Source organism: Lipophrys pholis, assembly GCF_963383615.2.
Source record: "Lipophrys pholis genome assembly, chromosome: 22".
In the NCBI taxonomy this organism is placed as follows: Eukaryota; Metazoa; Chordata; class Actinopteri; order Blenniiformes; family Blenniidae; genus Lipophrys; species Lipophrys pholis.
Window position 1 is genome coordinate 18,791,216 of NC_137644.1, and position 14,114 is coordinate 18,805,329.

General features: G+C 41.7%; 1 protein-coding gene across 2 annotated transcripts; it reads left to right on the forward strand.

Moving 5' to 3' along the window:
• The first annotated feature begins 1,385 nt into the window (after positions 1-1,385).
• Positions 1,386-13,700, forward strand: lum (lumican). 2 transcript variants are annotated; one of them, XM_080491790.1, is made up of 4 exons: positions 1,386-1,595; positions 9,784-9,867; positions 10,811-11,689; positions 12,377-13,700. In XM_080491790.1, exons 3-4 carry the CDS (start codon positions 10,816-10,818, stop codon positions 12,529-12,531), a joined length of 1,029 nt encoding a protein of 342 aa, XP_080347916.1. In that variant the 5' UTR covers positions 1,386-1,595; positions 9,784-9,867; positions 10,811-10,815; the 3' UTR covers positions 12,532-13,700. The 2 variants fall into 2 exon arrangements, with proteins under 2 accessions (XP_080347916.1, XP_080347915.1); XM_080491789.1 differs by lacking the exon at positions 1,386-1,595 and adding an exon at positions 9,278-9,500.
• The last annotated feature ends 414 nt before the right edge of the window (positions 13,701-14,114 follow it).

The following is a 14,114-nucleotide window of genomic DNA, read 5'->3' on the forward strand; positions in this document are numbered from 1 at the left end:
GCTGCTTCCCGGCGAGCAAGGTCAAGAGGAGGCACGGGTACAAAAAAATATAAAGAGAAACAGGTAAGAAACCTCAGCTGAAATGTACACATGACATAAAACTCATCGGGGTGCAGCCAAAAGGAGGCATATTAATGTCAGGAAATGTTCAGTCAAGACTCCTTCAGTCAGTCGAAAGCCTTTTAAAAACTTTGCTATTTGCAGTATGAGGGATTTTTTATTTTATTTTTTGTCGTGCTCCAACCTTCAACCATTTTCAGTTTCATCACCACAGTTTTCCTCCATCCGGCAGCTATAAGTCACATTACAGATGTTGCTACTGTACTCCCGTCGAGAAATAAACGAGGATCGATTTGTGCTCTCCATCTAAGAAAACAAAACACCAAAGAAAGAAAAGACAGCATACGGGCTGTTCATCATGCACAGAGTGTGGCGACGAGACAGAATCTCAAGGGAACAGTCATGCAGAGATGTGTGGGCGTCGCTTACATTTTAGGCTTTTATTTTAAAAAGAAAGCACAGGAAATTAACCCTTCAGAGTTCTTTTATGTGTGTTAAATTCCAAATTTCTTCTAAACTGGCGAAACGATAGAATACATCTTTAAAAAGCTGATCTCGGCACTCAGATGGGCACTGCTGCTGGGAGATTTATGAAAGAGCATGCTGCTTCTGCTTTACACTTTAACGAGACAAAAGTTTGGCAAAGCAACTGCAACTGGGAGCGACTTCACCAGATGGATGCTTCACCTGAAAATATGAAGAAAAATGGTTCTAAGAGTATCTGAACGTTACAGAAAAATACAGTGGAATGTCTCAGAGCCACTGTTTGGACACACATTTTGAAATATGCTTTATTTCTTTATCACTTTCTGAGTGATTTGATGATATATAAATGACATCTAAACTGCAGCACCTTGCTTAGGGTTGATCCACAGCTGACAAAGGGTGAAACTTATGATCTATTGAGAATCCGTGAATGGTTCTGGACCCGTGCATGCAGAGGGAGAACATGCAAACCCTGCATCCAGGTCCCTTACACTGAGTGCTAACCACTTTATAACCAAGGCCTGACAGAAGGTTTACTAAATCTTACATAGGAGTCCAGTGAGAATGCTAATGTTTGACGCTGCTCCGTTTGAAAAGTCACCAAAGCAAGAAGGCAAAAGGGCCGTCATGGTGTGAAGCAGTCAGGGGACTGTTTGCACCCTGAACGGGTCGCCAGCCCATTAAAAGATGCTCTGTGTGTCTTTACAGGACCTATATGCATCTATATATACAAATGCACAGACAACGCATTCAGTCTCGAGTCTTCGGTCCACCGTGTCTTCGGTTTGTGGGAGGAAACCCGAGCGCCCCGAGGGAATCGCACAGACACGCGCACACTTGACGCACGCCGGCAGGTTTGATGGTACAAACTGCTGTGAACTCTTTAAACTTGACCCTCAGCTGAGCGAACGTGCCACAACATCTGGATCAGTCAGAATAATGCATTCTGCAAATAACAGTTGAGAACTAAAGCTTCCAAACCTATGGTATATTCATTTGCTGCTGGCCCAGCAGCTCGGGACTCATATTGATGGGTTTTATGGACTGAGGTAAGAAAAAATATTTGCATATGGACGATTTCTGGCCCGTAAGCCACCAGAGATTTATAGCTCTCTTGCCGTTTTAGTAACTTAAACGCTAATATTTAAGTTTAAGGAAAGAACTTGAGCTATTATTCTCTATTATTTTACATTATTGGGCTTGATTCGATCTAATGTACAAAATATCAAACTAAAACTCACTGACTGTTATTATATATTTACTTTCTTTGGTCTGTCTCATGAGACAGTTTATATACATTTAAGTTTTTTACGGAAAGTACCACAGTTTTCTAGTATTGTTTTAGTTTCTATCCAGTCAGAACTCCATCAGTTCAGGCATTTTCTTTAGAGCATCATTCAACTTAGGGGTCACCGGAGGCTAGAAGTGACTTCAGCTGGCTAAAGTGCAAAGGCATGACAGGTTTGCCAGTCCTTCCCAATGTGCAGGAAGAAATCAGAGTACCTGGGGAAAGCAGGCAGAAAGAACATGCAAACATCATACCATCAAGAGGCACGAGTGCAAATACTATACCAATGCGAATATGATGTTTAATTCTCACCATGCTCCTGAATTATTTTGAATAATTAATGTGAAAGACAACTTGATGAGGAATCAAGCTACAAATAAAGCGAGCAGCCAACACACACATTAAAAAAGGTGTTAGAAAAAAATGTATTAATACATGACTGAATATGTAGCACGCACGCACGCACACGCACACACACACACACACACACACACACACACACACACACACACACACACACACTCACACACACACACACACACACACACACACACACACACACACACACGCGCGTATTTTCTTTGGAGCAGGACAGAGTGAAAAGCATCAGTGTTTGGAGCTCTGGCTCTCATCCCAGCAGCTCTGCAGGAGTTCAGCCCTGCGGCGTGAATGCTCTTCGATCTGTTGCCCCCGTGTGGCGGTGAGCGGTACTGCAATGCAATGCGACGCACAGTGCAACCTGATCTCAACAGGCGTCTGTCTTCCAGACCAAAAGCACTTTAGACGTGTTGCTCTGGGCTCGTCGCCAGCATTAGTGTGCATTAACGTGTGGATAAGTAGTCGGTGTACGTGTGTGTGTGTGTGCATCTGCTAATTTCAGATTGCGTTTGCACACACACACACACACTCACACACCTGAGTCTATATCTGTCTTGCATATGCAACCAGTGTAACCCGAGATCTTTCAGCATGATGCAGAAAAAGCAGATGTGATTTTTTTCCCCCTCATTCTGCAAATGCAAACTACATTAATCAAATGTACTTTGCACATAAACACTTGCAATCAGCTTTAATGCTTTTAAAGCACTTTAATCAGTCTAATTGTCACTGTACCCCCGATTGTTCAGGCGATATAAGCAGCTGATTTCTGCACAGATTTCCCACAATGCCGCTCCCCTCCTTGTGGTTTTCTTGCAGGAGCGCCCATGCAGTACATGTGAGTCCATAAGACACGAGGTGAGACACTCGCTCGGCTTGACAGGGGATGAGTCCCTCTGTTTTAAGCGCCGTACTTACCACATGACCACATGGTAGGAACAGAAGGTGGTGTCTGGGCGCTGTCTGAGATTTTATTAGAGGCTTTCTTGTGTGTCTGCTGCCAAGGCGTCCAAAAATATCCCTGTTTGCTAATATGCTTGTTTGAATCTCCGTCTGTGTACCACTGTCAGAGCATGTGTGTCGCCGGCCCGTCGAGTTATTTTCCTCAGCTTCGCGCAATCATGTAGGTCCCTGGGAACAAGTCGGTGTGTGCTGTCGACAAGGACGACACGGCCAGAGACCATAAAGTTCTCACTGCTCTGTCACACGCAGCAGCTTTTATCTTCAATCTGTCAACTGGGATGAACTTGCTTAACTGGTTTCATCCACACACAACAAAAGTGGGTGCTCATGTCAGTTTGTATCCCCCCCAAGAAAAAAGAAGAAAACTAATTAAACATGTTAGACGTATAGTTGCACGATTCAAATTTCATCAATCGAACGCTAAACTCAACAACACGCTTGTGAGGGAAGTGTTGATAAAAGTAGGGAAATATAAATGAGTCCCGGGAGGACCAAACGCTGCCTGGTCCACAGTTAAACACCAGTTAACAATAAAATATACAAACTTTCTGGGAGAGTTGCAGTTTGGAGGGAGCGGTGGGAAACGAGTGGACGTTAGTCACTGTTTGCAGGATTAAGCCGCAAATTACTATCATACAAAGTGTAATTCAGAAATGTAGACTCATGGAATTTAAAAGTGCGCCTCTAATATCGAGAGTCTTTTTGTCAAATGTATTGTCGGAAGAGGAAAAACAGAGTCTGTTCTGGCTCGGCAGAAGGAAATGAGAACAGTAACGGCTCCGGTCATTAGTCTCTCTGAATAATTGCTCGTGAGAAAAGAAGGAAAGCAGCACATCCATCTTGATGAATAACAACTTTTATGCTTTTCTGCAAAATCCACGTGGGGTTTTTTTTGGGGGGGGGGGGTTTCAAACTCTTAGAAAGAGTTTGCGGAGCATCAAAACCTGACAGAATTGGATTCAATGTCATACAGTTGCATTTGTAGTGCTACTCTATAACATACTGCAGTTTTATGAAAGTTTTTCTTTTAATCAGAAATGAGCCAGGATTTACACACAGATGCACTGAAAAGGCAAAGTACAAGCAAACAAGCACTCTTTAACATTACAGAACCGTAAAAACTCCAGTAAAAGAACAGAACAGTACTCTCTGGAGAAAAACTAATTATCAAAATAATTCACTTTACTGTAATAAAACCTGAGGCTGCTTGACATGTGCAAGTTTGACAAGGTGGAAAGATTCTTTCACCGTCATGATTCCTTACTGCAGAGACTGACGGAGGCTCCGGGGTGTTGTGACTGCGCATGCGCGTCCCCTCCGTTGTAAATAGTTCCTTCTGCTGCGTTCCGTATTCTAGTTTTATCGTCCGAATCAGCAGTTTTATAGTTTAGACTAACCCCTTATGGCATCCGATTCCTCATCAGTCCACTAGAATGTCGGGTTCTCTACATTTTGTTCATGATTATGGCGTATTCTTCTCTGCACACGTCCGTGTGGTTTCATAACAAAAACAGGCAACAGCGCCCTCCCATGGCCCGGCAGACTAACTACATCCTTGTCAGTCGACTAGATTTTTTGAGCTTGGATATCTTTTTTTTTTTTTTTTTTTCCAGTTCAACGACAAATGTGTGGTTTTCTTGTGATATCCTCAGCGACACGCTCTACATATCATTATTTGTGTCTCATGTGACCGAATGTAAAACAAAGCCTTCAGATATTTCAGTGGAACTAGTAGCTTTCCCCCCATTTCAATAATACTTAAAAACGCCACAGATTTTAAACTCTAATATAAGTGTACATGCAACTAACTGAAAAGGTAAAGATTTCATTACAACAGAGAAAATAAACCATTTGGAAACCATTTGTTGAAAAATACAGAGGTTATCATCACTCAAACTGAATCCTTCAGCGAAACACTGTTTAATTATTCACAAGTGTTTGTTTGTGTGGAATTCATGACTTGGCATTGTTACTTTGGGGATTATGTAAGTTACAGTTAAGGACAAACACAGTATTAGGAAAAGAGCGTGGCGAGCCAGCACCGTCTGCCATCTGGTCCAATGGAAAGGTTATGAGAGCAGAAGCAGACATCAACACGTTGAAGAAAATAAAAAAGTCAGTGACTAAGCAAAATGACAAAATGTCTGCTTTTCTGCTGCTGCTGAACAACGAAAAAAAAAAAAGCAGTCTGGAACAGTTAAAGAGAGTTAAAGAGTCTGTTTTACACAAAGTACTGATGGTAAGAGAGGCAACAACACAGCAACCTCCATGGAATAAATATTGTGAGCCGGTTTCTGATGAAGTGGCACACACACGTCACTCATGTCTCAACTGTTTTAAATTATTTGTTTGGTCTTTATAAAGTGCACAATCCCCTCATTTCTCTTTTAGATACACACATAGAACTATCATTGTGTTTAAAATGCATAAAGACATTAATCAGGGTATAACAGACTAACAAAAATAACCACAAAACACAAAACTAACCAAATTTTTGCCTGAAAGTAGAAACACATTTTCTATTCACAATCATAGGACGTTGTGAAGTGCCAGAAAATGGCCTTACTGAGTTTGTACGGAGCCAAAATTAACAATAACATCTGTGTTGTTTTATGTTGACGACCCCGCAAATCCCACCGAGGAATGTCAGGAAGGGGATTCAACGTGGAAGAAAATGCATGTCAAGGTCCAAGAGAAGTTTCAGATCAGTGGGACCCGTGTTTCAAGATGACTTTAATCACATAGGAAAGAGAAAGAAAGCATCAGCTGCAATAGTATGTATCATAATCTGCAGTTTGCTGATTACAATATGACAGGGGTGTCAAACTTATGGTCAGTGGGACAAACAGTGGAGATTTAGAAAAACTCGGTGTCTCTGTTTCCGTCTAAAATAATGGCTCCTGTGAAAGCAGTGGTTGTTACTACTGCCACTTTGCCACAGGTTTTTTGTGGCCCCTGAACAAAAACACCTCTTCCCTATTAGAAGTAATTGAGTGGTTGCATCACTTATTATTCAGAGTTTCTGCCTGACAAGCCTTCACCCAGAAAACTTAAAAATAATTAGAAAAAAGCTCCAAATAGAAAGACCGTCAAAGATCAGCTTCCATGTTGTTCAAGAATACGAGGCCCTCTGTAGGTTCTCCTGCACGGTGTCAATGAAAACGTGAGTGGAGTTATTAATTTGTCGGTTGCATTGTGTCGTTTTAAATGAAGATTTTAACTGTTAAAGCAAAATAAAACAACATACAGGTATGACTTAAAGTCTCGATAACAGCGGAGTTCTGTTTAGATGAGCCAGATTCGGGGGTTTGGTGTTTCTACACGTTGGCCACGCTGGAGAGCGTTTTGGAGCCGAGCCATCAATAATATTAATACTTCCAACTGTGGGTTTCCTGCTTTGATAGGTCAAAACGTCTGCTGTGAAAACGGCGTATTGTGGAGCTTGCTAAAGTGAGCTGCAGTCCACGGGGAGTTGGGGATACAACCTGCTGAAAAGAGAAGAGGCCTTTTAAAGGAACCTTCACCAGCCACCTGTGCTGCGTTGGGATAAATGACACCATGTGTTCCTCATTAATTGTAATGGACCTGCTACAGGTTTAACCTTTATCCTAGATAATTTTACCCGGGCCTGAAATGATGGAAATGTAGGAGTCAGAATTCAAGGCTTGGGTCTTCTTGCTTTGTGGTTTTATTCTTTATTATTTGGGCAAATTAACAATTCTATAGTTACGTTCATCCCTCAGTTCCCTCTTGTTCTTCTGTATTAAATTTATTTGGAATGTGCATGTGGTGAATTACCTTTAAGATTCTTTAAACTATTGAACCGGCATGATGGATTGACTCTATGACTCTACCGTTAACTATCACTGCAACCCCAAAACCCGTACAACTCCATTCTTTTCTGGTCTGCATGTTTCTACAGAGTGTTTTACCGTCACCACTGCTGATATTACATAAATGCGTTGTGTGGCCAAAATAACATTTTGTTTAGATCAGGGGTGTGATACACATTTTAGTTCATGCAGCCTGATTTCATCTTGAGCGGACCGGAGAAATACTGCCATAATAACCTTTAAATTTAAAATGTATAATTGTTCTTTGTTGTGGTGCAGAGTATATGAAATAAAAATGTCAATTTTTTTTCAAAACACAAACAATAGCAGAATATGGAAAGAATAGACGGATGATAGATATATCCTGCATGTTTTTACATGAATATAAATGAGACAGTTTGTGATTGGTAGATGATTAAAGTTTGATTATTCCTCTTTAAATTGTGCCACTTTTGTGGAATGAGCAGCAGAGCTGAGCGTGTTGCCAGATCGTTAAACCGTCTTTCTTTGCTTCTGAATCTTGTTTGTTGTTCTCGGTTCGGCTGATTTTAGTCTGAAGATAGAAGGATTATTAGCAAATTTAACAAATCTGAAAAATGAGTAGCTTGTAGAACGACAATAAAACAGCGTCATGTTGGACGCCAACATTCTCTCACGCTGCTGTGAGCTGGACCACATTCTTTATTTTGCTGTTTTCAGAGAGGATCTGGCAACAATGTCCTGGACCCAACCAACATACTGTTGTTCTGTTGTTCATCCCACAAATGCATGTTCTTAAAAAAGGAAATGTTTAGAAGGGAATGAGATATATTTCCAAGACGCGTCGTTACCATAGATAAATAACCACACATGATTTTTATTTTAGTCACTTTTAACTCTTTGCAAGGTAAGTCAGAGCTCCAAGGGAATAAGGGAAAGATTCCTTGCTTTTTCAGTATGAAGGTTTTAGATGCTTTGTTTACGTGAATGACAAACAGTTTGTACTCCTCCTCACGTTCTCAAACCACGCTGCCTTGTGTTTGAAATGTGGTGGTCTACATGGAGAGTTCATACATTTTTGAGCTTTTTGAGTTTCACTCAGCAAATGTCAGAATGACAGTCTCCTTTCGTCCACTGGAGGTTTTTCAAACATTAAATGTATAGCATCACAAAAGTTGTGCAACCATGCTTGTCAAAGATCGAACTGTTTAAAGGTTCCATATTACGCCAAATTCGCTTCATAATGGTTTATATATGTGTTCCTATAGCCTGTGTTTGAGGAAAAGTGAAAGAGATTTTCCCTTCATGACATCATACGGGGGAAAATACCCACTGCCGAGCGTTAGCTGACACGTGCGACCAAACTAAGTAGCATATTTAGACGCACAATATTTTTGATTAATCCTTCTGAAAAGTCCTGCTGCGGCCGCAGAATCTGAACGTCTTCAGGAGCGCCTCCTTCTGGGTGAGCTTCTGGTTCAAACATTGAAAACTTAGTGCAAGGGACCGCGAGCGAAAGCCGTGTCGTCCACTGGGTTGCCAGATCTGAATCATTGTTTTCAGCCCAAACACAATGTAAGAACCAGCTTTCGCAATAAAATCCAGCCCAAATCTCAAACTTTGTAGAAACTCAGGCTCAAAGGATAAAAAAAATTAAAGTCTGTGTAATAAAGAACACGTCATGAGTAAACAAAGAAAAAAAGAAGAGGCTCCCCAAGAAGCCCTATTGGGCGGAAACCAGCCTTCAATTTTATGCAGTGAAGTAGAAACCAAATCAGAAAAGTCGCGTTTGACTTCATGAACATTTTCCAGAGATGAGAAGTGGGTCCAACATGGCCCCTCAGACTGATATGTGAGCAGAGAAGCAGGCTGCTCTGCGACCAATCCAACCCAGACCACGATTCCCAACCAGCACCGATAGTGTGACGGACGTCCACCAACAAACGGGGGAAACATTTCGTCCCACTGCAGCCCTCCTTCAGTTGCACCAATTAGATGAATAAGGGCCACTTTGGGCTCCTTTTGGGTGGATGTTTGTGTACATAGGAATATAGTACAGAGAGGGGTTTAGTGTGTGGGTTAGAAAAACGTCAGGGCACAAGACTGAAAAGTATCATAATTTATAGTGCGGACATATGGGATCAATTGGATCTGCTTTAACGTGCAGCTCTCTGTATTTTTCTGGTCAAAAACACAGAAGAAATGTTTGTGTCAAGTGTTATACAAGTCTGCTCAGACTGTTTTGGGATTTTTTTTTGTCCATTTTGTCAGATTTTCCGAAGCCTGATTCACAGCTCAAGAGGTGCAGCTGAATTTATTCGTCCTCACAACTGGTGCCTGCCAGAGTTGGTGTTCACATTTTTTCCATCCATAGATTCTCCAACTCTTTAGATTTTTGGGGGGGATTTTCTTTTTCCGTGTGCAGGCTGCCCATTTAAATCCAGGGTGTTTTTATCCTTGCAAACACTTACAATATGAATGTTTGAAAGATTCAGAAGAAGACTTTGGAAGAGGTGAGAACAATCAACAAGAACTTTTATTTTTATTTAATGTATGCAGTATTGACTGTATCTGTTGCACCTGTTGTTTCTATATTAAATAATACACATTGTCTCCTAATACCAAAATATGTCATGACATTTCCCATTTCAATCACCCCGAGTCAAGTTTGTTATAGAAGCCTCCAGGCTGACCCCCCCTCCTCTCCTCTCCTCCCCTTTCCCCCCTGTCTGTCTCTCCATCCACCCCTCTCTCTCTCCTCCCCCTCTCTCTTTCTTTCCCTGTGTTTTTCTCCAGAGACCTCCAGCTTTTGAACACCACACTGTTCTTACCTACTGGCCCTCCAACCCCACACACACACACCAAGGCAGAGAAGCACAGGTAAGCTCGGATTTGGAGGCATGGAGATGTGATTTCCTGTCTGACAATTCCTTTTATTTTCTGGTTTTCCGGCCGAGATTACCAACTGTCACTGCTGGATTCATGTGCATGGACTGATGCTGCAGGAATACTAGTGCGTGAAACAAAAAAAGACTGTCTGCTACGTGTGTCAGCCCTGAGCTTTTACGGGTTTGTTTGGATCCACTGCACATTTCTAATGAGTGTTTCATAGATTTTGGTGACTTCAGATTGTGGAAAATAATCAAACTTACTCATGGATCCAAAGCCTGTCTGCATATTTCATGGGTCTGGAATGATTCACTCTCTTTTTTTTGTATTGTCTGTGAACTTTGATTTGCAAAGCCATGACCATAAACTTGAGCTGGATCCAGTCAACTTGCAAAGAAATGAAATGCTTCATGCTAAAGACGTGCATTTAAAGATTGGAACTTCAGCATTTTAATTGCTCCTATTGTCATTTTTTTTTTCTTTTCTGTGCAATTAGTTGTATTATTGAACCGCAGCTACTTTGATGGGGTTCAATATAAATACCTGAAAGAAACAGCTTCTTACCTTCTGGTCTCCAACTGTTTAACATGAACTTTTGACCGATTGCATAATACGCTATGGAGTGGGTGTGGCAGTAGGTCATTCTATGTGTTGGGGGGCAAGTCTGACATCTGTTTTCACCATCACGACAGGCGTGTTGATACTTCTGATATTTTCCCCCATTCAAATGAGTGATTGCTTGAAGTGTGACCGATTTAAACATAAATTAAAACTGTTAACTTGCTAATAGTATCTCCAGATGTCCAAGGATGAGAAACAAGTGTATTTCTCTCTTTTTGTTTTCTTTTTAAGGCTTATGAGTTTTGTTGTTCTAACTTTGTGAAACTTTTTTTTCTTTCTTTTATTTTGCCGTCTGTCTCTGTCTGATCTGCAGAAGCCATGTTTCCTCTTCGTGTGCCCGTCTTTGCTGTTATGGTCAGCCTGGCCCTGTGCCAGTATTATGACTACGACTATCAACCTGTTTCCATGCTGGGACCATCAGGGCCCAACTGCGACCGCGAGTGCGACTGTCCGATCAATTTCCCCAGCGCCATGTATTGTGACAGCCGCAAGCTGAAGTTTGTCCCGGTGGTGCCGACAGGGATCAAGTACCTGTACCTCCAGAACAACCAGATCGATGAAATCAAGGCAGGAGTGTTTGACAACGTCACCGACACACTCCGCTGGCTGGTGCTCGACAGCAACCAGATCACCAACGCCAAGGTGGCGAAGGGCACGATCGACAAACTCAGCGCCCTGGAGAAGCTGTTCTTCAGCCACAACAACCTCACGGAGCCGATCATCCCTCCCTCCAAGGCGCTGGAGGAGCTGAAGATGACGCACAACAAGTTGTCCAAATTTCCCTCTGGACTCTTGTCCGACAAGGAGAATCTGACCTCCGTCAACGTTCAGCATAACGAGTTGGCGTCCGACGCCATCAGCGGGGCTTTCAAAGGGCCAAAGAAGCTGCTGTCCCTGGACGTGAGTCACAACAAGCTGAAGAAGCTGCCGGCCGGCATCCCCAGCTCACTGGAGATCCTCTATGCGGACTACAACGACATCGAAGGCGTCGCGTCGGGATACCTGAACAAGCTGCCCGCTCTCAAGTACCTGAGGATCTCCCACAACAAGCTGGTGGACTTGGGAATCCCCGCCGGAGTCTTCAACGTGTCGTCCCTGCTGGAGCTGGACCTGTCTTTCAACAAGCTGCAGTCCATCCCCGAGATCAACGAGCAGCTGGAACAGTTCTACCTCCAGGCCAACGAGATCAGCAGTGGGTGGCAACTTCACTTCTCAACATTTACTACTCTCACCTCAAAGTTTATCTCAATCTAAATGCTTTACAGACAATGTCTCTTAAAAAGAACGTATTTATTCTTTTAATTCATATCAGCATGAGATAAAGTCTTTCCCGTCATTGATGTGACAGAAAGGAAAAGTCTGAGTTGCTCTTATTAAGGAATGAAGTTTGTGCCGCTCAAAATGTAAAAGGTTGAGTGTTTGGGAGAACCAGGGTTATGTGACGCATCAGATCAGGAGGAAGGAAATACGGCTAAATTGGATAAATGAGAGGAAAAACATACTTAGTACTTTGTCTGATTAATTCTGAAGCTGCACCTCCTACTAAAGTTTTTCTTTCTGGTTCATATCAAGTCGTTTGTGGGCTTTGGTTCATTGATTCCTTTGGAATGAATTTGCAAAGATTGAATATCAAATATAACAGAGGGTACTATGATTTAGAATGTTTCGGATTGGACATTCTTTACCACATTTCATCGTCTTCTCCAGCTGATTAAAGTAATGACTGAACCATCAGCTCACTTTATATCCAAATATTGCTCTATAGCGCCACTAGTGGTGACAAATTCCATATTGCCTCTTTAAAGCTCAGCATAAGACAAGAGTTTCTATTTGAGTGTTGACCAGTTGATATAATGATGGCCTTTTTTTTCTATTGTAGAGTTTGACCTGGCCAGCTTCTGCAAGTACGTGGGACCCCTCAACTACTCACGTCTGAAGCACCTGCGTCTGGACGCCAACAACATCACACACAGCAGCATGCCCCCCGAGTCCTCCAACTGCCTGCGCCAGGCTTCAGACATCATGTTCGAATAAGGGCTGCCTTCGCATCTATGACCCTTCACTCAGTCATCCCCTTTGTTGGCCCAGCGCAAAACCTCCAGCATTCAAATGTCTTAAAATCGTACATTCCATAGTGCTGACAAACGTGGATGTCTCTTATATTGATTGGGGGGGGAAACTTAAAGTATTTAGGCATATGGGTTATTTTGCATTAAATTTATGAAGCTTATCATCCATGAGACACGCTTTCCCAATATTCAAAGGTATGAATTTACAAAACTATAAGTAAAAAGTCAAAAATTTCCTGAAGACACACACTTTATACATTCCATTATTGTCTTTGAACACACTGAGTACAGACACAATGGAGTAAGCATTCGCTAAAGTCCTCCAAAGTCGTATTCCAGTTGTCGTTGTGTCATTTTTGTGTCCGTCCTGTACGTTCTCGCATGTGTAATATATCAAGGGGGCAATTCTATCCATTGCTGCGCAAAGGACCAGCAAGTAAAGACTGCATTCTCACATTTCGCCGTGTAATGTGAAGAATTATTAGCAGATGGAACAAACCAGTCGTATCATCAGAATGCTTTTGAATGAGTCACAGTAGTTTTGTAGGGGAAACGTTGTCAACTTGCTACTGACATTGTCAAAGTGGGTGTGGCCTCAATTGCTGATACCTTTGAATCAATGAAGAAAAAAACAGAACATCTCAGCTCTTTAATGCGACAATAAACTCCAACTGACATTGTTTTTATGCTTGAAGTGACTTTTCGACCTTGAGACAATAATGTTTTCTTGAAATCACGAGTCTGTTATATGTTAGTTCGTGGCTGTCTGCTGTCATGCACACTCGCTGATTTGTATACGATGCCTTCATGACTTGCTCGCACCCGGTTGTGCAGTTCTTGAATAATAAACTACAGCTTTTTGCAGTTAAGGTGCTTTTCATTGTCACGCTGCTGTTGACCATGACCTAAACATTTCCTCTTCCACATTATGTCATCTTAGCACCATTACTGATCCTCTGGTGTGTCTCCAGTATGTTATTAGATTTTTGGTTTGTTTTTTTGGTTTATCCATGTGTTTTCTCATTTTATGGTGACTTCCTTTTTTTTTTTCAGGCCTTTGACTTGGTAACTGTTTCTTGGATTTGCTGTGAGAAAACAGAACAAATTTGAATAAACTATGGTTCCAAAATATTTGTATGATGTCCCTTTTTTAATCGCGCTACAATTACTGTCTGGTGACTGAAAACACACGTATTAAAACAGAATTCAAGATTTATGGATGAAAAGTGAGGCAGAGCTGAATAATGTAAATTGATAAGGGATTGTTTTGAATGTTACAGTCACAAACATCATTTTTGCACAGATCTTCCCATAGCTGGCTAAAAAAACTATTAAAAATCTAGGTTTTTCATACATATAAGGGGAAAAGCACAGAGAATTGTCTGATTACTGATTTATCTACATAATGTTTATAGTATAGTCACAGACGCTATTCTGATTTGTCTTGTGAGGAACACATACATAACCTCAGCTTTTGTTCCATCTTATTATAAAAAAGGAGACACCAAATCCCAGTTCTGGCCTGAATCATGGACTCCAGTATCAAAT

What these genes read in the sequence shown, in the direction of transcription:
- lum (XM_080491790.1), top strand. Translation starts at nt 10,816, where the DNA reads ATGTTTCCTCTTCGTGTGCCCGTCTTTGCTGTTATGGTCAGCCTGGCC. An exon ending in CCAGGCCAACGAGATCAGCA is followed by an intron (nt 11,690 to 12,376) that starts GTGGGTGGCAAC and finishes TTTCTATTGTAG; the next exon opens with AGTTTGACCTGGCCAGCTTC.